This window comes from Coregonus clupeaformis, chromosome 1, assembly GCF_020615455.1.
Source record: "Coregonus clupeaformis isolate EN_2021a chromosome 1, ASM2061545v1, whole genome shotgun sequence".
Taxonomy (NCBI): domain Eukaryota; kingdom Metazoa; phylum Chordata; class Actinopteri; order Salmoniformes; family Salmonidae; genus Coregonus; species Coregonus clupeaformis.
Window position 1 is genome coordinate 45,789,300 of NC_059192.1, and position 27,965 is coordinate 45,817,264.

General features: G+C 44.6%; 1 protein-coding gene across 1 annotated transcript in view; it reads left to right on the top strand.

The window, feature by feature from the left end:
• LOC121569288 (serine/threonine-protein kinase 32C-like) overlaps window positions 1–27,965 on the top strand; it is a 121,991-nt gene that overhangs the window by 73,367 nt on the left and 20,659 nt on the right. The window contains exon 3 of the mRNA XM_041880112.2: window positions 19,257–19,408. Coding sequence (XP_041736046.2) covers window positions 19,257–19,408 — 152 coding nt within the window. The remainder of the gene's footprint in view (window positions 1–19,256; window positions 19,409–27,965) is intronic.

Sequence of the window (27,965 nt, forward strand, 5' to 3'; positions counted from 1 at the left end):
GCCGTTCGACTCATCCCAAACCATCTCAATTGGGTTGAGGTCGGGGGATTGTGGAGGCCAGGTCATCTGATGCAGCACTCCATCACTCTCCTTCTTGGTAAAATAGCCCTTACACAGCCTGGAGGTGTGTTTGGTCATTGTCCTGTTGAAAACAAATGATAGTCCCACTAAGCCCAAACCAGATGGGATGGTGTATTGCTGCAGAATGCTGTGGTAGCCATGCTGGTTAAGTGTGCCTTGAATTCTAAATAAATCACAGACAGTGTCACCAGCAAAGCACCCCCACACCATAACACCTCCTCCTCCATTCTTTACGGTGGGAAGTACACATGCGGCGATCATCCGTTCACCCACACCGCGTCTCACAAAGACACAGCGGTTGGAACCAAAAATCTCAAATTTGGACTCCAGACCACCGGTCTAATGTCCATTGCTTGTGTTTCTTGTCCCAAGCAGGTCTCGTCTTCTTATTGGTGTCCTTTAGTAGTGGTTTCTTTGCAGCAATTTGACCTTGAAGGCCTGATTCACACAGTCCCCTCTGAACAGTTGATGTTGAGATGTGTCTGTTACTTGAACTCTGTGAAGCATTTATTTGGGCTGCAGCTCAATTGGTAGAGCATGGCGCTTGTAACACCAGGGTAGTGGGTTCGATCCCCGGTACCACCCATACAGTGGGGAGAACAAGTATTTGATACACTGCCAATTTTGCAGGTTTTCCTACTTACAAAGCATGTAGAGGTCTGTAATGTTTATCATAGGTACACTTCAACTGTGAGAAACGGAATCTAAAACAAAAATCCAGAAAATCACATTGTATGATTTTTAAGTAATTCATTTGCATTTTATTGCATGACATAAGTATTTGATCACCTACCAACCAGTAAGAATTCCGGCTCTCACAGACCTGTTAGTTTTTCTTTAAGAAGCCCTCCTGTTCTCCACTCATTACCTGTATTAACTGCACCTGTTTGAACTCGTTACCTGTATAAAAGACACCTGTAAACACACTCAATCAAACAGACTCCAACCTCTCCACAATGGCCAAGACCAGAGAGCTGTGTAAGGACATCAGGGATACAATTGTAGACCTGCACAAGGCTGGGATGGGCTACAGGACAATAGGCAAGCAGCTTGGTGAGAAGGCAACAACTGTTGGCGCAATTATTAGAAAATGGAAGAAGTTCAAGATGATGGTCAATCACCCTCGGTCTGGGGCTCCATGCAAGATCTCACCTCGTGGGGCATCAATGATCATGAGGAAGGTGAGGGATCAGCCCAGAACTACACGGCAGGACCTGGTCAACGACCTGAAGAGAGCTGGGACCAAAGTCTCAAAGAAAACCATTAGTAACACACTACGCCGTCATGGATTAAAATCCTGCAGCGCACGCAAGGTCCCCCTGCTCAAGCCAGCGCATGTCCAGGCCCGTCTGAAGTTTGCCAATGACCATCAGGATGATCCAGAGGAGGAATGGGAGAAGGTCATGTGGTCTGATGAGACAAAAATATAGCTTTTTGGTCTAAACTCCACTCGCCGTGTTTGGAGGAAGAAGAAGGATGAGTACAACCCCAAGAACACCATCCCAACCGTGAAGCATGGAGGTGGAAACATAATTATTTGGGGATGCTTTTCTGCAAAGGGGACAGGACGACTGCACCGTATTGAGGGGAGGATGGATGGGACCATGTATCGCGAGATCTTGGCCAACAATCTCCTTCCCTCAGTAAGAGCATTGAAGATGGGTCGTGGCTGGGTCTTCCAGCATGACAACGACCCGAAACACACAGCCAGGGCAACTAAGGAGTGGCTCCGTAAGAAGCATCTCAAGGTCCTGGAGTGGCCTAGCCAGTCTCCAGACCTGAACCCAATAGAAAATCTTTGGAGGGAGCTGAAAGTCCGTATTGCCCAGCGACAGCCCCGAAACCTGAAGGATCTGGAGAAGGTCTGTATGGAGGAGTGGGCCAAAATCCCTGCTGCAGTGTGTGCAAACCTGGTCAAGACCTACAGGAAACGTATGATCTCTGTAATTGCAAACAAAGGTTTCTGTACCAAATATTAAGTTCTGCTTTTATGATGTATCAAATACTTATGTCATGCAATACAATGCAAATGAATTACTTAAATATCATACAATGTGATTTTCTGGATTTTGTTTTAGATTCCGTCTCTCACAGTTGAAGTGTACCTATGATAAAAATTACAGACCTCTACATGCTTTGTAAGTAGGAAAACCTGCAAAATCGGCAGTGTATCAAATACTTGTTCTCCCCACTGTACGTAAAAATGTATGCGCACATGACTGTAAGTCGCTTTGGATAAAAGCATCTGCTAAATGGCATATTATTATTATTATTATTATTATTTATTTCTGAGGCTGGTAACTCTAATGAACTTATCCTCTGCAGCAGAGGTAACTCTGGGTCTTCCATTCCTGTGGCGGTCCTCATGAGAGCAAGTTTCATCATAGCATTTGATAGTTTTTGCGACTGCACTTGAAGAAACTTTCAAAGTTCTTGAAACATTCCGTATTGACTGACCTTCATATCTTAAAGTAATGATGGACTGTCGTTTCTCTTTGCTTATTTGAGCTGTTCTTGCCTTAATATGGATACCAAATAGGGCTATCTTCTGTATACCCCCCCTACCTTGTCACAACACAACTGATTGGCTCAAACGCATTAAGACGGAACTAAATTCCACAAATGTACTTTTAAGAAGGCACACCTGTTCATTGAAATGCATTCCAGGTGACTTCCTCATGAAGCTGGTTGAGAGAATGCCAAGAGTGTGCAAAGCTGTCATCAAGGCAAATGGTGGCTATTTGAAGAATCTCAAATATAAATCTATTTTGATTTGTTTAACACTTTTTTGGTTAATACATGATTCCATATGTGTTATTTCATAGTTTTGATGTCTTCACTATTATTCTACAATGTAGAAAATAGTAAAAAAAATAAAGAAAAACCCTAGATTGAGTAGGTGTGTCCAATCTTTTGACTGGTAGTGTAAGTATTTAGACCCTTTACTCAGTACTTTGTTGAAGCACCTTTGGCAGCGATTACTGCCTCAAGTCTTCTTGGGTATGACGCTACAAGCTTGGCACACCTGTATTTGGGGAGTTTCTCCCATACTTCTCTGCAGATCCTCTCAAGCTCTTTCAGGTTGGATGGGGACCGTTGTTGCACAGCTATTTTCAGGTCTTTCCAGAGATGTTCGATTGAGTTCAAGTCTGGGCTCTGGCTGAGCCACTCAAGGACATTCAGAGACTTGTCCCGAAGCCACTCCTGCGTTGTCTTGGCTGTGTGCTTAGGGTCGCTGTCCTGTTGAAAGGTGAACCTTCACCCCAGTCTGAGGTCCTGAGCGCTCTGGAGCAGGTTTTCACCAAGGATCTCTCTGTACTTAGCTCCGTTCATCTTTCCCTCGATCCTGACTAGTCTCCCAGTTGCTGCTGCTGAAAAACATCCCCACAGCATGATGCTGCCACCACCATCCTTCACCGTAGGGATGGTGCCAGGTTTCCTCCAGACGTGACGCTTGGTATTCAGGCCAAAGAGTTCAATCTTGGTTTCATCAGACCAGAGAATCTTGTTTCTCATGGTCTGAGAGTCTTTAGGTGCCTTTTGGGAAAACTCCAAGCGGGCTGTCATGTGCGTTTTACTGAGGAGTGGCTTCCATCTGGCCACTCTACCATAAAGGCCTGATTGGTGAAGTGCTGCAGAGATGGTTTTCCTTCTGGAAGGTTCTCCCATCTCCACAGAGGAACTCTGGAGCTCTGTCAGAGTGACCATCGGGTTCTTGGTCACCTCCATGACATAGGGCCTTCTCCCCCGATTGCTGAGATTGGCCGGGCGGCCAGCTGTAGGATGAGTCTTGGTGGTTCCAAACTTCTTCCATTTAAGAATGATGGATGCCACTGTGTTCTTAGGGACCTTCAATGCTGCAGAATTTTTTTGTACCCTTCCCCAGATCTGTGCCTTAGCACAATCCTGTCTTGGAGCACTACGGACAATTCCTTCAACCTCATGGCTTGGTTTTTGCTCTGACATGCACTGTCAACTGTGGGACCTTATGTAGACAGGTGTGTGCCTTTCCAAATCATGTCCAATCAATTGAATTTACCACAGGTGGACTCCAATCAAGTTGTAGAAATATCTGAAGGATGATCAATGGAAACAGGATGGACCTGAGCTCAATTTCGAGTCTCATAGTAAAGGGTCTGAATATTAATGTAAATAATGTATTTCAGTTTTTTATTTTTAATACATTTGCAAAAATGTCTAAACCTGTTTTCACTTCGTCATTATGGGGTATTGTGTGTAGATTGATGAGGAAAATTGTTTATTTAATCAATTATAGAATAAGGCTGTAACGTAACAAAATGTGGGAAAAGTCAAGGGGTCTGAATACTTTCCGAATGCACTGTAATCCAATAATAGTGAGAGACATATGAGGAGAGAGCAAGACATTCAGCCCCATACATTCAAGATGATTGGCATGTTTCCATATGATACGATTGCATTTAAAGTTATCTTTCATGTACATAAGCAATCCACCCCCTCTGCCCTCTCCCCTATCCCTCCTGAATATCCAGGGACATTAAAGGCAGAAATAGGAGAAGATTTCTTCAGCCATGTCTCAGAGAAACAGAAACAAAACAAGATTAGGGTCATTCAATAAATGTTCTGCCTGTTCACTCTTAGAAATAATGCTACGAATATTCAGTTGACCTCCTAATATTCCTCTAGGCTTGGAATGAGGGTCCCATGGTTTGAAAGAAGTTCATGGTACAATGTTTCTAATAGCCTGTTTAAGGGAACTGAGTTTCTGTCTCGAGGGCGGGTTTTGTTTGGGACATGTATCAGGAGTTTGCATTAAAATTAGATTATCTGCAGATTGCTCATTCTCTTGAAAAGCCATGTTAGTGACAGAGGTTATGCTCACATACACAAAATGTCCTTCTCTGAACCAGGTAATATAGCCTACTCAAATATACACTGCTCAAAAAAATAAAGGGAACACTAAAATAACACATCCTAGATCTGAATGAATGAAATAATCTTATTAAATACTTTTTTCTTTACATAGTTGAATGTGCTGACAACAAAATCACACAAAAATGATAAATGGAAATCAAATGTATCAACCCATGGAGGTCTGGATTTGGAGTCACCCTCAAAATTAAAGTGGAAAACCACACTACAGGCTGATCCAACTTTGATGTAATGTCCTTAAAACAAGTCAAAATGAGGCTCAGTAGTGTGTGTGGCCTCCACGTGCCTGTATGACCTCCCTACAACGCCTGGGCATGCTCCTGATGAGGTGGCGGATGGTCTCCTGAGGGATCTCCTCCCAGACCTGGACTAAAGCATCCGCCAACTCCTGGACAGTCTGTGGTGCAACGTGGCGTTGGTGGATGGAGCGAGACATGATGTCCCAGATGTGCTCAATTGGATTCAGGTCTGGGGAACGGGCGGGCCAGTCCATAGCATCAATGCCTTCCTCTTGCAGGAACTGCTGACACACTCCAGCCACATGAGGTCTAGCATTGTCTTGCATTAGGAGGAACCCAGGGCCAACCGCACCAGCAGATGGTCTCACAAGGGGTCTGAGGATCTCATCTCGGTACCTAATGGCAGTCAGGCTACCTCTGGCGAGCACATGGAGGGCTGTGCGGCCCCCCAAAGAAATGCCACCCCACACCATGACTGACTCACCGCCAAACCGGTCATGCTGGAGGATGTTGCAGGCAGCAGAATGTTCTCCACGGCGTCTCCAGACTCTGTCACGTCTGTCACATGTGCTCAGTGTGAACCTGCGTTCATCTGTGAAGAGCACAGGGTGCCAGTGGCGAATTTGCCAATCTTGGTGTTCTCTGGCAAATGCCAAACGTCCTGCACGGTGTTGGGCTGTAAGCACAACCCCCACCTGTGGATGTCGGGCCCTCATACCACCCTCATGGAGTCTGTTTCTGACCGTTTGAGCAGACACATGCACATTTGTGGCCTGCTGGAGGTCATTTTGCAGGGCTCTGGCAGTGCTCCTCCTGCTCCTCCTTGAACAAAGGCGGAGGTAGCAGTCCTGCTGCTGGGTTGTTGCCCTCCTACGGCCTCCTCCACGTCTCCTGATGTACTGGCCTGTCTCCTGGTAGCGCCTCCATGCTCTGGACACTACGCTGACAGACACAGCAAACCTTCTTGCCACAGCTCGCATTGATGTGCCATCCTGGATGAGCTGCACTACCTGAGCCACTTGTGTGGGTTGTAGACTCCGTCTCATGCTACCGCTAGAGTGAAAGCACCGCCAGCATTCAAAAGTGACCAAAACATCAGTCAGGAAGCATAGGAACTGAGAAGTGGTCTGTGGTCACCACCTGCAAAACCAGTCCTTTATTGGGGGTGTCTTGCTAATTGCCTATAATTTCCACCTGTTGTCTATTCCATTTGCACAACAGCATGTGACATTTATTGTCAATCAGTGTTGCTTCCTAAGTAGACAGTTTGATTTCACAGAAGTGTGATTGACTTGGAGTTACATTGTGTTGTTTAAGTGTTCCCTTTATTTTTTTGAGCAGTGTAGATTATTTAAATTATTCATGTTCCACCATTCGTCAATTATTTCGGTCTGGATGGTTAATTAGGGGGACTTTTCTCCACTTCTCCCAGAATTACATCCTCCATATTAGCCTTTTTTTCTGCAGGTGTCCTAACTCTAGACTCTGATGTGGAGCTTGGTACCCTGGGCTGCTTGGGTGTTTGTTGATTCTGGATTGTTTTAATGAAGGCCAGCATTGATGTTTGGCTGCCTTCTTTTGTATTCCGTAGAGAGTTGCACTGCCTTCGGGGTCCCTTATTATCCTCAGAGGTTTCTATTGGGTGTCACTGGTCTCAGTAGCCACTTTCGCAGCTTCATTTTTAGCATTTTTATTCTTCTTCTTTTTCTTGGAATGAGAGGTCATTGTTGTAGACTCTGGCTCATCAGGTACCAACTCCAATGATTCATTCACTCCGCTTTTGTCCTTGGGTGCCGAGAAATTATGCTCTTCAACCTGTCTCACTTTCTGTTATTTCAGCTGGTATATGGTATATGTCTGCCCTACTCATGGGGACATGATTGTTGTCCTGCACATAGTGTGAAAAAGTTTCCTCTATGCACCTTATGTTGTCCAGGGTAGTAGAACTGTACTCTACCATCTACTGACCCCCTCTACAGTGGGATTGTGTCTGCCAGTCCTGTCTGCGCACAGGGCCTTGTCCAACATAAAATACTTTGATCCAGTGAAGGCCAATCTTTACAGACCGTGTTATGGAAGTGATGGGTGCTGCTTCAACATATGCAAAACAATCTCCATTGGAGCAGTTTGTGAGTTGACCCTTGTACAGTGGCTTCCGAAAATATTCACCTCCCTTGCCACTATGCCTATTTTGTTTTCTTACAACCTGGAATTAAAATGGATTTTTTGGGGGTTTGTATCATTTCATTTACACAACATGCCTACCACTTTGAAGATGCAAAATACTTTTTTTTGTGAAACAAACAAGAAATAAGACAAAAAAACAGAAAACTTGAGCGTGCATAACTATTCACCCCCGCAAAAGTTAATACTTTGTAGAGCCACCTTTTGCAGCAATTACAGTCTCTTGGGGTATGTCTCTATAAGATTGGCACATCTAGGCACTGGGATTTTTGCCCATTCTTCAAGGCAAAATTGCTCCAGCTCCTTCAAGTTGGATGGGTTCCGCTTGTGTACAGCAATCTTTAAGTCATACCACAGATTCTCAATTGGATTGAGGTCTGGGCTTTGACTAGGCCATTCCAAGACATTTATATGTTTCCCCTTAAATTACTTGAGTGTTGCTGTAGCAGTATGCTTAGGGTCATTGTCCTGCTGGAAGGTGAACCTCCGTCCCAGTCTCAAATCTCTGGAAGACTGAAACAGGTTACCATCAAGACTTTCCCTGTATTTAGCGCCATCCAACATTCCTTCAATTCTGACCAGTTTCCCAGTCCCTGCCGATGAAAAACATCCCCACAGCATGATGCTGCCACTACCATGCTTCACTGTGGGAATGGTGTTCTCGGGGTGATGAGAGGTGTTGGGTTTGCGCCAGACATAGCGTTTTCCTTGATGGCCAAAAAGCTCAAGTTTAGTTTCATCTGACCAGAGTACCTTCTTCCATACATTTGGGGGGTCTCCCACATGCCTTTTGGCGAACACCAAACGTGTTTGCTTATTTTTTTCTGTGAGCAATGGCTTTTTTCTGGCCACTCTTCCATAAAGCCCAGCTCTGCGGAGTGTACGGCTTAAAGTGGTCCTATGGACAGATACTCCAATCTACGCTGTGGAGCTTTGCAGCTCCTTCAGGGTTATCTTTGGTCTCTTTGTTGCCTCTCTGATTAATGCCCTCCTTGCCTGGTCCGTGAGTTTTGGTGGGCAGCCCTCTCTTGGCAGGTTTGTTGTGGTGCCATATTCTTTCAATTTTTTAATAATGGATTTAATGGTGCTCCGTGGGATGTTCAAAGTTTCAGATATTTTTTTATAACCCAACCCTGATCTGTACTTCTCCACAACTTTGTCCCTGACCTGTTTGGAGAGCTCCTTGGTCTTCATGGTGCCGCTTGCTTGGTGGTGCCCCTTGCTTAGTGTGTTGCAGACTCTGTGGTCTTTCAGAACAGGTGTATATATACTGAGATCATGTGACAGATCATGTGACACTTAAATTGCACACAGGTGGACTTTATTTAACTAATTATGTGACTTCTGAAGGTAATTGGTTGCACCAGATCTTATTTAGGGGCTTCATAGCAAAGGGGGTGAATACATATGCACGCACCACTTTTCCGTTATTTATTTTTGAGAATGTTTTGAAACAAGTTCTTTTTTTCATTTCACTTCACCAATTTGGACTATTTTGTCTATATCCATTACATGAAATCCAAATAAAAATCAATTTAAATTACAGGTTGTAGTGCAACAAAATAGGAAAAACGCCAAGGGGGATGAATACTTTTGCAAAGCACTGTATCTTATCATGCGCCTCATCACTCTCCCTACCACCTTACATCCAGCTTTAGCAAGAAACTCAGTCACAACACTATCATCAGCTGATTCAGGTAGTTATTGAATTGAGTTCTAGTCAGCCATGCGCGACTTCAAACTGAAAGGATTATTCTCTTTGAACACATTTACATTTTAAATGTTTAGTCATTTAGCAGACGCTCTTATCCAGAGCGACTTACAGTTAGTGAGTGCATACATAATTTTTCATACTGGCCCCCCGTGGCAATCGAACCCACAACCCTGGTGTTGCAAACGCCATGCTCTACCAACTGAGCTACATCCCTGCCGGCCATTCCCTCCCCTACCCTGGACGACGCTGGGCCAATTGTGCGCCGCCCCATGGGTCTCCCGGTCGCGGCCGGCAACGACAGAGCCTGGATTCGAACCAGGATCTCTATTGGCACAGCTAGCACTGCGATGCAGTGCCTTAGACCACTGCGCTACTCTGGAAAACACAACATGTTTTCCTCTGACTGTTATTCCTCTGATCAGAAGCGTTGCCCTTGCTTCCTTACTGAGAAGATATGTAGTCCCGTGTAGCTCAGTTGGTAGAGCATGGAGTTTGCAATGCCAGGGTTGTGGGTTCGATTCCCACGGGGGGCCAGTATAACAATTTTTTATGCACTCACTAACTGTAAGTCACTCTGGATAAGTGCGTCTGCTAAATGACTTAAATGTAAATATATACGCCAGAGTGCACATACAGTGAGGGAAAAAAGTATTTGATCCCCTGCTGATTTTGTACGTTTGCCCACTGACAAAGAAATGATCAGTCTATAATTTTAAAGGTAGGTTTATTTGAACAGTGAGAGACAGAATAACAACAAAAAAATCCAGAAAAACGCATGTCAAAAATTTTATACATTTATTTTCATTTTAATCAGGGAAATAAGTATTTGACCCCCTCTCAATCAGAAAGATTTCTGGCTCCCAGGTGTCTTTTATACAGGTAATGAGCTTAGATTAGGAGCACACTCTTAAAGGGAGTGCTCCTAATCTCAGTTTGTTACCTGTATAAAAGACACCTGTCCACAGAAGCAATCAATCAATCAGATTCCAAACTCTCCACCATGGCCAAGACCAAAGAGCTCTCCAAGGATGTCAGGGACAAGATTGTAGACCTACACAAGGCTGGAATGGGCTAAAAGATCATCGTCAAGCAGCTTGGTGAGAAGGTGACAACAGTTGGTGCGATTATTCGCAAATGGAAGAAACACAAAATAACTGTCAATCTCCCTCGGCCTGGGGCTCCATGCAAGATCTCACCTCATGGAGTTGCAATGATCATGAGAAAGGTGAGGAATCAGCCCAGAACTACACGGGAGGATCTTGTCAATGATCTCAAGGCAGCTGGGACCATAGTCACCAAGAAAACAATTGGTAACACACTACGCCGTGAAGGACTGAAATCCTGCAGCGCCCGCAAGGTCCCCCTGCTCAAGAAAGCACATATACAGGGCCGTCTGAAGTTTGCCAATGAGCATCTGAATGATTCAGAGGAGAACTGGGTGAAAGTGTTGTGGTCAGATGAGACCAAAATTGAGCTCATTGGCATCAACTCAACTCGCCGTGTTTGGAGGAGGAGGAATGCTGCCTATGACCCCGAGAACACCATCCCCACCGTCAAACATGGAGGTGGAAACATTATGCTTTAGGGGTGTTTTTCTGCTAAGGGGACAGGACAACTTCACCGCATCAAAGGGACGATGGACGGGGCCATGTACCGTCAAATCTTGGGTGAGAACCCCCTTCCCTCAGCCAGGTCATTGAAAATGGGTCGTGGATGGGTATTCCAGCATGACAATGACCCAAAACACATGGCCAAGGCAACAAAGGATTTGCTCAAGAAGAAGCACATTAAGGTCCTGGAGTGGCCTAGCCAGTCTCCAGACCTTAATCCCATAGAAAATCTGTGGAGGGAGCTGAAGGTTTGAGTTGACAAACATCAGCCTCGAAACCTTAATGACTTGGAGAAGATCTGCAAAGAGGAGTGGGACAAAATCCCTCCTGAGATGTGTGCAAACCTGGTGGCCAACTACAAGAAACATCTGACCTCTGTGATTGCCAACAAGGGTTTTGCCACCAAGTACTAAGTCATGTTTTGCAGAGGGGTCAAATACTTATTTCCCTCATTAAAATGCAAATCAATTTATAACATTTTTGACATGCGTTTTTCTGGATTTTCTTGTTGTTATTCTGTCTCTCACTGTTCAAATAAACCTACCATTAAAATTATAGACTGATCATTTCTTTGTCAGTGGGCAAACTTACAAAATCAGCAGGGGATCAAATACTTTTTTCCCTCACTGTACTCTCTGTACTGACCTAAAGTGGTTTGGATGAATGTCATTGATGAGATTGTGGTTCCTCCTCCTTAATGGGGTTGGCTATGGCCTCCTTCTTTGTCAGGATTTGTCTCTCCATGGTAAAACAGTCTCCTTTGGGGCATTTTGTCCCACAACCTTGCTCCAGGTCTCATTTTCCTTGATATCAGTTTTTGCATGGCTGGAAATAGCCATAACTAGCCATTTTAATTGTAGTGTTAATGTTTAAAGTAATTTGTTTAACATTGAAATGTATCAACAAGACTATTCAGCATCCAATAATTCACCTGCCCACACTCAAGCGGCCATTTTGAACCAAAGTTATACTGTTAGCAGTGAGGAGGTGTGCCCTAGTAGGAAGTCCACCCAGAATGGACTGTTTAATGTCTGTTTAGTCAATGATATGTGGTTCAGAAACTGCCAAGCACTCATACTGACCTTTGGAGTAGAACTTCAGGAGAGTGCCTGCCAAAGTCTATTAGTTTGTCAGGGCTTGCAAACTATCACAGGGAAACCCAGCCGCGAGCTGCACAGTGACACGAGCCTACCAGATGAGATTAATTCCTTCTATGCTCGCTTTGAGGCAAGCAACACTGAACCATGCATGAGAGCACCAGTTGTTCCGGACGACTTGGTGATCTCGTGAGTAAGACCTTTAAACAGGATAACATTCACATGGCCGCGGGGCCAAACGGATTATCAGGACGCGTACTCAGAGCATGCACTGGCCAGCTGGCAAGTGTCTTCACTGACATTTTCAACCTCTCCCTGACCCAGTCTGTAATACCTACATGTTTCAAGCAGACCACCATAGTCCCTGTGCCCAAGATTGCCAAGGTAACCTGTCTAAATGACTATCGCCTCCCTCTGCAACTGGATCCTGGACTTCCTGACGGGCAGCCCCCAGGTGCTGAGGGTAGGCAACAACACCTCCGCCATGCTGACCCTCAACACGGGGGCCTCTCAGGGGTGTGTGCTTAGTCCCATCCTGTACGCCATGTTCACCCATGATTGCGTGCCTTGCACAACTCCAACACCATCATTCAGTTTGCTGACAACAACCTCTCCCTCAATGTCTGCAAGTCAAAGGAGATGATCGTGGACTACAGGAAATGGTGGCCCGAGCATTCCACCATCCATATTGACGGGGCTGTAGTGGAGCAGGTCGAGAGCTGTAAAGTTCCTCGGTGTCCACATCATTAAGGAATTATCATGGTCCACACACACCAACACAGTTGTGCAGAAGGCACGACAATGCCTCTTCCCCCTCAGGAGGCTGAAAAGATTAGGCATGGGACCTCAGATCCTCAAAGTTATACAGCTGCCCCATTGAGAGCATCTTGACTGGCTGCATCACCCCTTGGTATGGCAACTGCTTGGCATCTGACCGTAAGGCGCTACAGAGGGTAGTGCGTACGGCCCAGTACATCACTGGGGCCGAGATCCCTGCCATCTAGGACTGTGAAGAGTCACACACACAGGTACAAACACCCGCATACAAACACACATAACATACACACTATACACACGTACACGTGGATTGTGTGTTGTAGTAGAGTAGTGGCCTGAAGGCACACACGTATTGTATTGTGAAATCTGTTGTAAAATGTATTTAAATTTTTAAAATGTGTATTATAATGTTTATTACTGTCTTAATATTTGCTGGACCCCAGGAAGAGTAGCTGCTGCCTTGGCAGCAGCTAATGGGGATCCATAATAAATACAAATACCAGGCGGTGTCAGAGGAAGGCTCTAGAAATTGTCAAAGAATCCAGCCACCCAAATCATAGACTGTTCTCTCTGCTACTACATGGCAAGCGGTACCGATGCAGCAAGTCTGGAACCAACAGGACCCTGAACAGCTTCTACCCCCATGCCATAAGACCGCAAAATAGTTAGTCCGGGTAGGTATTGGTTAAATTTAACTATCTGCATTGACCCTTTCTGCATTTGGCTCACACTGCTGCTACTGTTTATTATCTATCCTATTGCAAGGCTCTACGCTGACCTTTTTTTACAAGGAGCACGTGTGCACCTAAGTGAAAAAAGTAGGCGCACACAAAGAAATGTAGATCGCACAGCAAAATATTTAGGCGCATGCGAGTAAAATGGTCGCACTGTAGAGCCCTGCTGTTGCCTAGTCACTTTTTCCCTGCCTATATGTACACTACCGTTCAAAAGTTTGGGGTCACTTAGAAATGTCCTTGTTTTCGAAAGAAAAGACGTTTTTTTGTCCATTAAAATAACGTCAAATTAATCAGAAATAGAGTGTAGACATTTTTAATGTTGTAAATGGCTATTGGAGCTGGAACCTCTGATTTTTTATGGAATATCTACATAGGCGTACAGAGGCCCATTATCAGCAACCATCAGTCCTGTCTTCCAATGGCACGTTATGTTTGCTAATCCAAGTTTATCATTTAAAAGGCTAATTGATCATTAGAAAACCCTTTTGCAATTATGTTAGCACAGCTGAAAACTGTTGTGCCGATTAAAGAAGCAATAAAACTGGCCTTCTTGAGACTAGTTGAGTATCTGGAGCATCAGCAATTGTGGGTTCGATTACAGGCTCAAAATGGCCAGAAACAAATAACTTTCTTTTGAAACTCGTCAGTCTATTCTTGTTCTGAGAAATGAAGGCTATTCCATGCGAGAAATTGCCAAGAAACTGAAGATCTCGTACAACGCTGTGTACTACTCCCTTCACAGAACAGCGCAAACTGGCTCTAACCAGAATAGAAAGAGGAGTGGGAGGCCCCGGTGCACAACTGAGCAAGAGGACAAATACATTAGAGTGTCTAGTTTGAGAAACAGACGCCTCACAGGTCCTCAACTGGCAGTTTCATTAAATAGTACCCGCAAAACACCAGTCTCAACGTCAACAGTGAAGAGGCGACTCCGGGATGCTGACCTTCTAGGCAGAGTTGCAAAGAAAAAGCCATATCTCAGACTGGCCAATAAAAATAAAAGATTAAGATGGGCAAAAGAACACAGACACTGGACAGAGGAAGATTGGAAAAAAGTATTATGGACAGACGAATCGAAGTTTGAGGTGTTTGGATCACATAGAAGAACATTTGTGAGATGCAGACCAAATGAAAAGATGCTGGAGGAGTGCTTGATGCCATCTGTCAAGCATGGTGGAGGCAATGTGATGGTCTGGGGGTGCTTTGGTGGTGATAAAGTGGGAGATTTGTACAGGGTAAAAGGGATTTTGAAGAAGGAAGGCTATCACTCCATTTTGCAACACCATGCCATACCCTGTGGACGGCGCTTGATTGGAGCCAATTTCCTCCTACAACAGTACAATGACCCAAAGCACAGCTCCAAACTATGCAAGAACTATTTAGGGAAGAAGCAGTCAGCTGGTATTCTGTCTATAATGGAGTGGCCAGCACAGTCACCGGATCTCAACCCTATTGAGCTGTTGTGGGAGCAACTTGACCGTATGGTACGTAAGAAGTGCCCATCAAGCCAATCCAACTTGTGGGAGGTGCTTCAGGAAGCATGGGGTGAAATCTCTTCAGATTGCCTCAACAAATTGACAACTAGAATGCCAAAGGTTTGCAAGGCTGTAATTGCTGCAAATGGAGGATTCTTTGACGAAAGCAAAGTTTGAAGGACACAATTATTATTTATATCAAAAATCATTATTTCTAACCTTGTCAATGACTACATCTCCTATGCATTTTGCTATGTTTCCTATTCAAACTCATTTCATGCATGTTTTCATGGAAAACAAGGACATTCCTAAGTGACCCCAAACTTTTGAACGGTAGTGTACATATCTACATCAATTACCTCGTACCCCTGCCAATTGACTCAGTACTTGTACCCCGTGTATATAGCCAAGTAATCGTTACTCATTGTGTATTTATTCCTAATGTTATCATTTTTATATTATTTCTGTTTATTTTTCTCTCTGCAGTGTTGGGAAGTAAGCGTTTCACAGTTAGTCTACACCTGTTGTTTATTTATTTGACAAATACAATTTGATTTAATTTGAGTTTGCTCATTATCATTATCTTCTTTCTGGTCACAGAACACTGATTAAATATGAATTGTGAGATAGAAAAAAAGTGACAAACTTCAGTGTTTAAAACAATATACGTTTTTTGTTTGAGCCTTTCCAGTGATTGAGCGTTTCAGTGAGGTGTGGTTCTTTGAGGTGTGGATCTCTTTTTTCGGACAGGTGCTTTTTATCTCCAGCCTCCATCCTCCCTTCCTTTGACTCTTTCCACATCAAACGGCTGCTGCACACTTCCCTCTCTCCACGGCTGTGCAGGGAGGAAATCAATATCCAACCTGACCAATGGATAGGCAGTCCCTCTTTTAAAGGTCTCTTTAGAGGCAAGATAAGCAGGTGTGCTGTGCAGCTGGTGGCCAGAGATTACAACCATTCAGCTAACGTTGTCACTACGTAGGGTGCCTCACTTCCAGGCAACGCTGGCCACGGCGCCGCTCCTGCCAACGAAACTGAAAGCTGGAAGCAGGCAGTAAACACAGTCTGTTCCTGTGATTGTGCCAGTTTATGACCCACCGCTTCACCATGCCCCAGTCGACAGCCTGCCGAGCGGGTTGGCACCATCCTTAGGGCTGGCCCCAAAGTATATACTCCCAGTTTCCAAAAGGGTTGACCTTTTACTGTGCCTATTTATTAACTCTGAAATTAGCCTGAATAGCAGGGGTTCAGAATGAATATTTGACAATGAAATATAGCCAGCGGGACCATAATGCTTTGGACTGTGCCGCTCATTAGCATTGTAGAGAAAACGCTTCGGAATTAATTAGGCTCACTTTGGCGTCTATTACCCTGAGAAAGGCTCAGACCCAGAAGCCATCGCTCTGACAGTGCTACAGTCCTAGTCCAGGACCACCATGCTAATCTATCTGTCCTCGCCATCTCCAATTATTTGAATTTTAGATAGTATATACTGTACCCTATATTCATAAGCTAATAGTTATGAAAAATGTCAGATTCAGACCTTCAGCTCAATTTGATTCCAATTGTCTATACCTATACAGAATTGGTCTCTGATCTATTGAATTGCTAATATTCTCTATGAATATATGAATAAACTCTTAATACATTTTCATTCTGGTTGGTGGTCACGCCGCCATCCACATTGACGGGGCTGTAATGGAGCAGGTCGAGAGCTTCAAGTTCCTTGGTGTTCACATCACTAAGGACTTAACATGGTCCACACACACCTGTACAGTTGTGAAAAGGGAATGACAGTGCCTCTTCCCCCTCAAGAGGCTGAAAAGATTTGGCATGGGCCCTCAGATCCTCAAAAAGTTCTACAGCTACACCATTGAGAGCATCTTGATTGGCCTGATCACCGCTTGGTATGACAACTGCACCGTCGTTAACCGCAAATCGCTACAGAGGGTGGTGTGGACGGCCCAGTACATCACTGGGGCCAAGCTCCCTGCCATCCAGGACCTCTATCAGGCGGCGTCAGAGGAAGGCCTGAAAAATTGCCAAAGACTTCAGCCACCCAAGCCATAGACTGTTCTCCCTGCTCCGTCCGGCAAGCGGTACCGGAGTATCGGGTCTCGGACCAACAGGCTCCAAGGAAGCTTCTATCCCCAAGCCATAAGACGGCTATATAGTTAATCAAATGGTTACCCGGACTATCTGCATTGACCCTATTTTGCACTGACCCTATGTGCACTCACAAGACTCTACCCACACACTCACACACATTACACTGACACTCTCACAGAAACTCACACACACACATACACTACATACACAGATAAACACATACAAGCATACTGACGCCACATACACACACATACACACATACTTTCACACTCATTATACAGTATATGCTGTTGCTACTCTGTTCTTTTTTTTTTACTCTTACTATTATCTGTACTCTGTCTATATGTACATTTCTACCTCAAATTCCTCGTACCCCTGCACATTGATATGGTACTGGTACTCCCTGTATATAGCTTCATTCTTATTTTTTAGCTCTGCATCGTTGGGAAAGGGCTTGTAAGTAAGTATTTCACAGTAAAGTCTACGCCTGTTGTATTCGGCACATGTGACAAATAAAATGTGATTTGGTCGGTCATACAAACATGTCTGAACTGAAATGAGGGGCCAGAGATTGGGTATTTGACTGCTGATTTGGTAGGTTTGATAGGTCGTTGGCTCCTCGGTACAATTGACAGTTTAGTGTAACTGGCCTCAGAGTGTGAAAGACCGCTTCGCTCTGGGGCTGAAATCACAGGCTGTCGCCAGATCTCCATGCTTTACAGCAACAAGGGGAGTCATAAGAAAAGCTAACAGCCTGAGAAGGACAAGAGGGAAAAGCATTAGACGTTTGGTTATTTCCCTTCATCGTCCATCCCCTCGCGCAGTGCAGATGACTGGCTGGCCTCTGAAATGAGACTGGAGAAAGTGGGTCTGTGTGCAGGCGACAAGGGAGGAAGGAGGAAATATGGAGGGCCATGAGTGCAGCATCGACCATGAGGGGGCAATAAACTCTTTAAGAACAGAGTTTTAAAGACAACTTTCACCCCATGATCTGTCCATTTTACCAATAGGCTTCCATGAAGGAGCCTGGTTTTACTCAGCAAGCTTCTCCACTTCCACCACAAACATGTCCTTTGTCATCTACTTGATGTCTCTTCCCACACCCTCTCTCCTTACAACTTAACATAGATCCATAAGGAGGAGGGAAATGGAAATGACTTTATACTATACTGTAATGAGCCTATGACAAAGACTGACAGGGAGAAAAACCTGAGTAGGAAAGAAGAGAGGGAAGGAGAGCAAGATGGAGAGCAGTTCTTATTTGTGCTCCAGCTAGAAGGAAGAGGAAGGGAGGCAGGCAATTAGTAATAGATTTCCTCCTGTCATTCCTTCCTCTAATGCTGTAAACCAACCATCTGCTGTAACGAGGAGACCTGGGCTGTTCTGGACAATTCAATTCAGTTAGACTTATGCTTTATGGCGTTAGATAGCTGAGCAGCACAGGGTTGTTACATTTGACTGATCTGTGTGTGTGTCACTCTGCCTCTGGCACCGCAGTAACTAGCTGAGATGTGACAGTTGGGGTGGGCTGTATCATCCTGGTACTTTGTCAGTCAAACTGTTAAATGGGTTTGAGGTGACTTTTTTCACATAAAAGTTATGTGAACTTGTTCCAAACTTGCATAAATTGTTTTATCACTCCACTTGGGAGTGGGATAGGTGTAAACAGTGTGTTCATATCATAATTGATCACTTCAATCTTTTACTGGGTACAGTTGATTTTCTATAATAAAGCCAGAATTCAGTGTTCTTCATCGGAGATACGTGCTTATTTATAGAAGTGAGTTTTCTTTACAAACCATTGTTTATTTTCTGCAGCAGACGGTTTGCGTAACAGTAGCTGAGGTCATAGCTTCCTAATGACTGGATGTTACAGTAATGAGGCTTCCCTCCCACCCCCTGTCCTGCTCTTGACATTTCACATTGACTTTTCTGTCCACGGAACATCTATTTTTAATGAGCACAACATGATGAGGTCGGAGACTGTTTGTGGCTTGTTTTCCATGCCGTAATATCAGCCATTATGAAAATGCAATATCTCATGCCATGGTGTACTGGATATCATTGCATACTAATGTGTGTGTGTGTGTGTGTGTGTGTGTGTGTGTGTGTGTGTGTGTGTGTGTGTGTGTGTGTGTGTGTGTGTGTGTGTGTGTGTGTGTGTGTGTGTGTGTGTGTGTGTGTGTGTGTGTGTGTGTGTGTGTGTGTGTGTGTGTGTGTGTGTGCATGTCTGTGTGTGTGTCTGTCCTTACTTGCTTTATGTGAGTCTGGTTCCAGTCCGGTAAGTTGGTAACTCACTCTCTGTTCTTCTGTCCCCTGCAGGTGTGCATCGTACAGAAGAGAGACACAGAGAAGATGTACGCCATGAAGTACATGAACAAACAGCAGTGCATAGAGAGAGACGAGGTCCGAAACGTCTTTAGAGAGCTAGAGATCCTACAGGAAATTGAACATGTTTTTTTAGTAAACCTCTGGTGACTATCCTGTGTTTTTCACTTTATATACTGTTTGTACATTCTGCATGCCTCTGCTGGTACTGTGTGTGTGTGTGTGTGTGTGTGTGTGTGTGTGTGTGTGTGTGTGTGTGTGTGTCTCTGTTGGGGATGGATGCATGTTTAACCCTCAATTGGACAATGAGATGAGAATGTTCAATTGAAGTGGAACAACAGTTCTCTGTGTCTCAAATGACACCATATTTATAGTGCAGTACTTTCAACCAGAGCATTTTGATAAGTCAACTGCTGACCGTGCCAAATTTAACAGACCCAGAAAGTGGTGATACGGCTCTGGTCAAAAGTAGTGCACTATATAGGGAACATGAGATTTGTCCAGACCAGATGATTTTCATTCAGAATCATGAGCCCATTGCACCACACATTTCTTAATTGCTGTACTGTAAAGTAAGTTGACCCCATACTTTCCTCTCAGGAGTATGATATCTGGGTGAAGTAGGGAACCAGCTTCGTTATTCAACCATCTCCGTGTCTCTGCAGCACATATTCTAAATGTAATTGGGAAGCTGGCACAATGTTCACAGCATATTACACCAAAGCACTTAACTCCTGTTTAATTGGTAGAATGATATTGCACACGGTGGTTATCTCCTCTGAGTAATTGATTGATATAGAGAGCATCAATCATTTCATACACACCCTTTATTACATAAACATGCACCACGACTAAAGTGCACCCGCTCCCACTGTAGCTTATTACTGTAAGTCTTTAATGCATGTTCGTTTTTTGATTAAAGTTTTAACACTGGAATGTTTTTTTGTTTTTTTTTATCTCAGAGAGAAGCTTCCAAACTAAAATAAACAGAGGGCTTTTTAATGAGGTAGTAGTAGTAGGGCCTGTGTATTTTTTATATTATAATTCCCTCAAGGAGTGTACAGCCCTATCCTTGTTCTAGTTTCCCTGCTTTGCTCTGATTGGTTCTGCTCAGCTCTGTATCTGTGCATCTATGGAACATCAAAAGCCCCATTAGCGACAAAGACACAGCAGCGTTATGCGTAGGTGGGAATTATAGTGCTCCTTAGATCGCACCTCATCTTCCTGCGATTCAAGTCAACTTCAGAGGGAAACTGGGTAAGTGGTCAGCCCATCTCAAATTACACTGGAACAAAACAACAACAAGGCATGCCAGAGTGCCGTAGAATTGGTTCCATCACTCTCAGCCAGTATACGCTTTGTAAGATTCATAGAAAGTTTGAGTTATTATGTATCCCTTTGCTGGTGAATAACTTGTTTGGATCATTTCTCCTTTGTTTTGATCTCCTCTCCTAAAAACATACACGGGCTGTCAAATCAAATCTGCATTACAAAGACCATCAATGCATGGGGGGGGGGGGGTGATAGGAAGGCATGTCCGCAAGCGTCTGCCTGCCGTTGTCATCAAACTGGCCAGATTGATCAACAAAAGGTGGAAAGCTGGCAAAACCCACAGGGAGATGGCCTGCCTGTCAGGCCACAGCTGTTCCTGTCTGTCGACTCGAGGGAAAAACCGATAGCACCGTCACTGATAGATACAGTATGTTTTCCAAAGTTGATTTACTTTTTGAAACCCACGGACCCCAAACCTGAGCAGCTGTCGGTACTGTTTGTACCGTAATATAGTTTCTGAAAAAACTTTACAGAGTGTATCAATCACACTAGCCTCATTGTGTATTCTTCCTGCAGATGAAGGCTCTCACTGACCAGACTCCTTTTTTCGGTTGCTTTGGCCTTCCTGTTGGGTTCTTCCTAGGCCTGTCTGAAGATGACATCTGATGTCCTGCTGAGCCTATCATGCTTACTCAGTGAAAAATCCATTGAGAAAAGGTTCTGACTTTTCTCCTGAAACCAGAGAAAGAGAGCTCAGCACAGAGACATAAAGGAATTTATTTTGCCTTGGGAATGGTTATTTTCATATGTAAGTTTACATACATGCTTTCTCCATTCACAGTTACTGTTACTGTGTTTTTGAGTGCATAATAACATGGCTTCCTGTTTAAACAGGAAACTGTCTCCTTCATTAACTTCAGTAATTACTTTCAGTCAATCAGGTTCTGAGGAGTTCTTAATATGAATGCCATCACAATATCTGGTGATGGTCTACTCTACCTTACTACCATCTACACAGTGTAAGGGTCAGGAGTTTAATTAGTACTGTGTGTGGGTATGCTGCTGCACATCGTAAGTCTCTGCTGACTTTCAGAACTTTGGCAGTGTCCATGGGCATGTCAAGTACTGTGTTATGTGTTCTGGCTGTAGGAGTTTGGCCAATGAGGTGTTCCTTTATTGATGGCCTGAAGATGTGCCAACCAGGGATTCTGGGAACTGCAGTGCCTATATTCCCCAAAGTAAACATCAGAGGATGCCACTCATGAGAACGCCAGCTTTGATTAAGATTAGTAGGAGTTGTTTTATTGATACAATGCCAGAGAGAGAGGGAGCTTGAGAGAAACAGCCATCCCGGAAAGTAATGATTCCTGAAATCACAACGAAGGCGAGGGAGAGAGGGGAAAGTAGAGAGGTGGGGGTAAAAGGTGTTAAGAAGGGATTTAGGCATTGATTTGTTTGTGAAAACAGAGTTTCACCTTCTATGAGGCTTTGGGTTTGCTTTCTTCTCTGTCTCACACACACACTGTTTTGAATCCTATGTTTGCTTTCATTATGATGTACTGAATTCTGCTGGTTTTCTTTGAAGAAGCTCCATTCATTGCTTCAGAGAGAATTCATTAGAGGGAACCTGTGCAGACAGGCACTGAATTCACATCACTAGAACAAGACTGCTTAAGCCTGGAGGACTGTCAAGTTGGCTGCATGCGGTAATTGCCGTGACCATTCACTTGCCGCAGATAGATACCATATAATGTGTAGGAGTGGGATATACATGTATTTAAATGGATTAACCACCTTGAGAAAAAAGTAAGTATCATCTGCAGCATGCAAGAAATCCACCTCAATCACCTAAGCCATCACAGCATAGGTGTAGATGCGGTCTATGTCTTTCCCCCGATAAATTTGTATTTCTAAATTGCAGAGGTCATATTTCCCTACGTACAGTATTACATGCAGTATGTGTATGCAGTGAAATTGATACCTTGCACTTTCCAGTGTAAATCATTACCAGAACAAGGTTTTGCCTTAAGCATTACATCGCAGCAAATCACTCTCAAACACCATTGGCCAGATTCCCCTGGGATGTGGATGGAGGCAGTGAAAGCTGAACCAAGTGAGGAAGAAAGTGATGCGAGAGGGAGTGAATGTGTCAGCGCTGAGCACTGGGATATTTGTTGTCTATGAGTTAAGGCTTTGGAGACCCTTTTAAAGAGGGTTTTAAGGCCTCACAGACAGTGAGTCATCAGTGGGATCCGCTGAGCTGCACTCTTCCTCCGCTGTCCATCCATCCTCTCCATCAGAGAAAGTGAGAGACTGAGCGAGAGCGAAGTCACTGTGATGAGAATAGATGCACACCCTGTCCTCCTCGATGTCCATTAAGAATATTGATTCCTTGGCTGAGCAAAACAATGCTCTGGGAGACGGCGAGACAAATTAGGGCTTTACCCCAAACACAAAAGTCATAACAAGCCCTGGGTGGAAGCATAGGTTCTGTTGGCATCCATAAAACTAACTGAAGGATATTTCCTCAGGGGGCTAAGTCCTATTCGCTTTCTTCTTCTGCTGTTACAAACGCATTTATTTGGCAGTCTGCATTAGATACAGAGCGGCACAGGAGCTAACATCACAGTCACAGGGCTCTGTAACTTTCCAAAGCCACCTCACCATTATAGTGATGTTCTGTTCTCTCTGCAATTGTAGTTTTCTAGAGCCACCTTACCATTTTACGTTCCTATAGGACGTCCTAAATGCACCTTGTGAAATAAGGAGGTGGGGAGAGGGGGGTGCTGAGGGGACCAGAGGAGGGGAACGGGGGGGGACTAGCCTAAGGACTGCAGAGCGAGAGGCAGCGCTCACTCATTCATTGCATTGTTAGAGGGATCCTCAGAGGAGCCGGACGTGTCTTGTGATCCAGCCCCTTGACCAGCCTGAGCCACGCTGTCTCTATCGCAAGACTATCTAGGCCAAAGTCACAAAGCAGACCGCATTCAGAGCCCCGTGTCTCTCTCATTTTTTCTCTCTTCCTCTCTCTCGCTCTCTCTCTGTCTCTCCCCCATCTCACCCGCATCTCTCTTTCACCCTCTCTCCCCTGCATCTCTCTCCTCTCTCTCTCTCACTCCTCTATCGCTCTCTCTCTCTCCTTCTCCCTCTGCTTCCCTTGGCTCATTTGTCATCATGGCCTGATTATATCAGCCTGTTTCTCATACTCTTTCCAGCATGGTAACCTTCCTCTGTACTCTGCTGTCCCAGTCAGTCCAGGCCTGTCCTGGCTGTTCCTCATGGCCCCTCTTCTCCTTGGCCCTGCCACAATGCTCCCAAGGCTCAGGCCTTAGCCAGGTCCCCAATCAACTGTCTTGGTCATATTTGACCCATGACACGTCCATTCTCAAACTGCTTCCTCTTATAGCTTTCGCTTTATAGCATTCTTTCTGAACTTGAACTTCTATAATATTGTCAATGAGAAGAGAGATAAAAGGAGATGTTTGGAGAACTCCATTTGTTTCTGGTCACACACATTAGAATTCTCCTCTTTCACTAACTTGCGTTCGTCTCATCCATTTGTCTTAGCTGCGTTCTTGGCCTCTCCTTTAACAATTTTTACAGACATTTTTATAGGGTGCTTGTGTGCTTTGATTTTGAATTCCCCAAACGTATCTAGTGAGACACATGCTGTATTTGGTAAAGCATTCATCCGGAATGTTCTCTCTCACTTTCTCTCACTCTCTGTCGCTCTCTGTCCTTGGTGTTCAATCTGAAGGTGACAACGCTGTCACTATCCAAGCTTTCATACGGCTCAGATGTCAGCTCCACGTCTGACAGTTTACCTGAAGGGGATGTGGAAACTGCTCTAATCTCAGCCACGGGGGCTCAGGAAACGGGCCCTAATACCACTGGTATCACACTGGCCGCCACAGAGGGCCTTCTCTTCACCATCAGCTGGATGCTGCTCGGGATCATGGGATGACAAGGAGGTGATAAGAAGGTGACAATAATAGGGACTTGTGGACAGCAAACACCATCTCAACCAATCTCAGCCTGGCCATCTGTTGATGCTGTGTGTGTTTGGAGTGGGGGACCCGTCGTCTTGCACACGTTAGGTTTGTTAGCTGATGACTGGAGATTTTCTAGTGGACACGTCACCAGGCTGTCCACGGATAGATCCTGCATCGGTTTTCTCTTGATCTTAAGGAAGATGGAAGCTTTGGTGGAAATCCTTTAATGTCATGCTGTTTTTGACTGCAAGAGACTGTACTTTACTTATAGGCTATAGATGATATCACTGACTTACAATAATAACCTTATACAATGCTCATCACATAAGTCAAATATTGTGTTTAGCATGGATCCCTGTCAATCCCTCCTTCTCAGAACTTCTTCTCAACCAATCCCTCTGACAGAAATATGAAACCTCTGTCAATCATTTTTCCCCCTTTTATGGGGAATATTCATTGAGGCAGTAATCTCTTTCAAAATCAGACCATTTTATCAGTTGATCTGTGTGTTCCTTTTGACGTCAGGCTTGATATTGTTGTGCACAGCGTTCAGCGTTGAAAAACTGATGTCTTGGTGAGATAGGTTGATTTTCACTCGCTCTGAACATGGTGCTCCATTTCTCGGATATAGAGATCAGGAAATTGCGCCAGGAGAGGGCCAATCAAAATGCCCCCTGAGTGTGTGGGGCTAAGCCTGGTGATGTGGAGCTAGGATGAGGAAATCTGCCAAGATGAAACATATTTAATAATGCTGCAATAACCTACCAGGCTTTAATGGGAAAATAAAAAAATCTCCCACTATCTTTCGGATTGAGCGCCTCCGGAAAACCTTCTCTCTCTTTATCTCCCTCTCGTTCTCTCTCACTCTCTTGCTATCTCGCTCTCTCTCTGTCGTGACTACTGTGAGATGATTGTGGGTTTCTGACGTTTCGTGTTTATGGACTGTGTGGTTTGGATTGGATTTCTATTGTACTAGGCTTGGTGTAGTGTGCCACTTGGGCTTGGTGTTTAGTAGACACCTGTGGAGAGATGGTGAAGTAGAGTGTCCTAAATCCCACCCAGATTATTATGTGGACGTGTTTTAATGTGATGTGCTTGATTAGTAAGCCTGATTGATCTTTAGCCGTCCATCAGCCATTTTCAATTAAGAGACTGGCTCTGTTCTCGCCTTAATTTGGCAATCACTCTCCTGCATTCACTCGCTCCAACAAATGTCAGCTCATTAAAATAATGATCAGTCTCAAAGTTATCACTCCCACTGTGCTTGTTTGAGTTTACATGTGAGTACACACACCAACTCCTGCATACATTAACACATAATAGGCTATATGCCAGGGCTCTCTAACCCTGTACCTGGATAATTACCCTCCTGTAGGCTTTCGATCCAACCCCACTTTTAACTAACCTGATTCAGTTTATCAACCAGCTAATTATCAGAATTAGGTGCGCTAGATTAGGATTGGAATGAAAACCTACAGGACGGTAGCTCTCCAGGGACAGGGTTAGAGAGCCCTATTCTACGCACACAGAGGCTCAGTTCCACACATACAGTACCAGTCAAAAGTTTGGACACACCTACTCATTCCAGAGTTTTTCTTTATTTTTACTATTTTCTACATTGTAGAATAATAGTGAAGATATCAAAACTATGAAACAACACATATGGAATCATGTAGTAACCAAAAAAGAGTTAAACAAAAAATATGTTATATTTGAGATTCTTCAAATAGCCACCCTTTGCCTTGATGACAGCTTTGCACACTCTTGGCATTCTCTCAACCAGCATCATCTGGAATGCTTTTCCAACAGTCTTGAAGGAGTTCCCACATATGCTGAGCACTTGTTGGCTGCGGGGGTGTTTTGCTGGTGACACTGTCTGTGATTTATTTAGAATTCAAGGCACACTTAACCAGCATGGCTACCACAGCATTCTGCAGTGATACGCCATCCCATCTGGTTTGCGCTTAGTGGGACTATCATTTGTTTTTCAACAGGAGAATGACCCAACACGACCTCCAGGCTGTGTAAGGGCTATTTGACCAAGAAGGAGAGCGATAGAGTGCTGCATCAGATGACCTGGCCTCCACAATCCCCCGACCTCAACCCAATTGAGATGGTGCTCAGCATATGTGGGAACTCCTTCAATACTGTTGTAAAAGCATTCCAGATGAAGCTGGTTGAGAGAATGCCAAAAGTGTGCAAAGCTGTCATCAAGGCAAAGGGTGGCTATTTGAAGAATCTCAAATATAACATATATTTTGATTTGTTTAACACTTTTTTGGTTACTACATGATTCCATATGTGTTATTTCATAGTTTTGATGTCTTCACTATTATTCTACAATGTAAAAAATAGTAAAAATATTAGGGCCCCGTGTAGCTCTGTTGGTAGAGCATGGCGTTTGTAACGCCAGGGTTGTGTGTTCAATTCCCACGGGGGGCCAGTATGAAAAATGTATGCACTCACTAACTGTAAGTCGCGTCTGCTAAATGACTAAAATGTAAACATTTAAAAACCCTTGAATGATTAGGTGTGTCCGAACTTTTGACTAGTACTGTATATAGTTGTCACGATCGTCTTCTTGTGAGATATTGGACCAAGGCGCAGCGTGTGCAAAATACATCTCTTTATTTTGGAAGAGAGAAAACACGAAACCGAACACTATCCAAAACTTACAAAACAACAAACGACCGTGAAGCTAAATAACGTAAGTGCACAGACCAGCAACAAACGTACAACATAGACAATTACCCACCAACACATGATGCCCATGGCTGCCTTAAATATGGCTCCCAATTAGAGACAATAAACCACAGCTGTCTCCAATTGAGAACCAATCTAGGCAGCCATCAACATACAAACACCTAGACAAGATATTACCCCATAAAACCTACAAACCCCTAGACAAACCAAAACACATACTTAACCATGTCACACCCTGACCTAACTAAACTATTAATGAAAACAAAGATAACTAAGGCCAGGGTGTGACATAACCCCCCCCTTAAGGTGCGAACTCCGGGCGCACCAGCATAAAGTCTAGGGGAGGGTCTGGGTGGGCGTCTGTCCACGGTGGCGGCTCTGGCACTGGTCGTGGTCCCCACCCCACCATAGTCACTACCCGCTTTCGTAGCCTCCTCCAAATGACCACCCTCCAACTTAACCCCACTGGATTAAGGGGCAGCACCGGACTAAGAGGCAGCACCGGACTAAGGGGCAGCACCGGACTAAGGGGCAGCACCAGGATAAGGAGCAGCACCAGGATAAGGGGCAGCACCAGGATAAGGGGCAGCACCGGACTAAGGGGCAGCACCGGACTGAATGGCGGATCCTGGCTGGCTGGCTCTGGCGGATCCTGGCTGGCTGGCGGATCCTGGCTGGACGGCTCTGGCGGATCCCGGCTGGACGGCTCTGGCGGATCCTGGCTGGACGGCTCTGG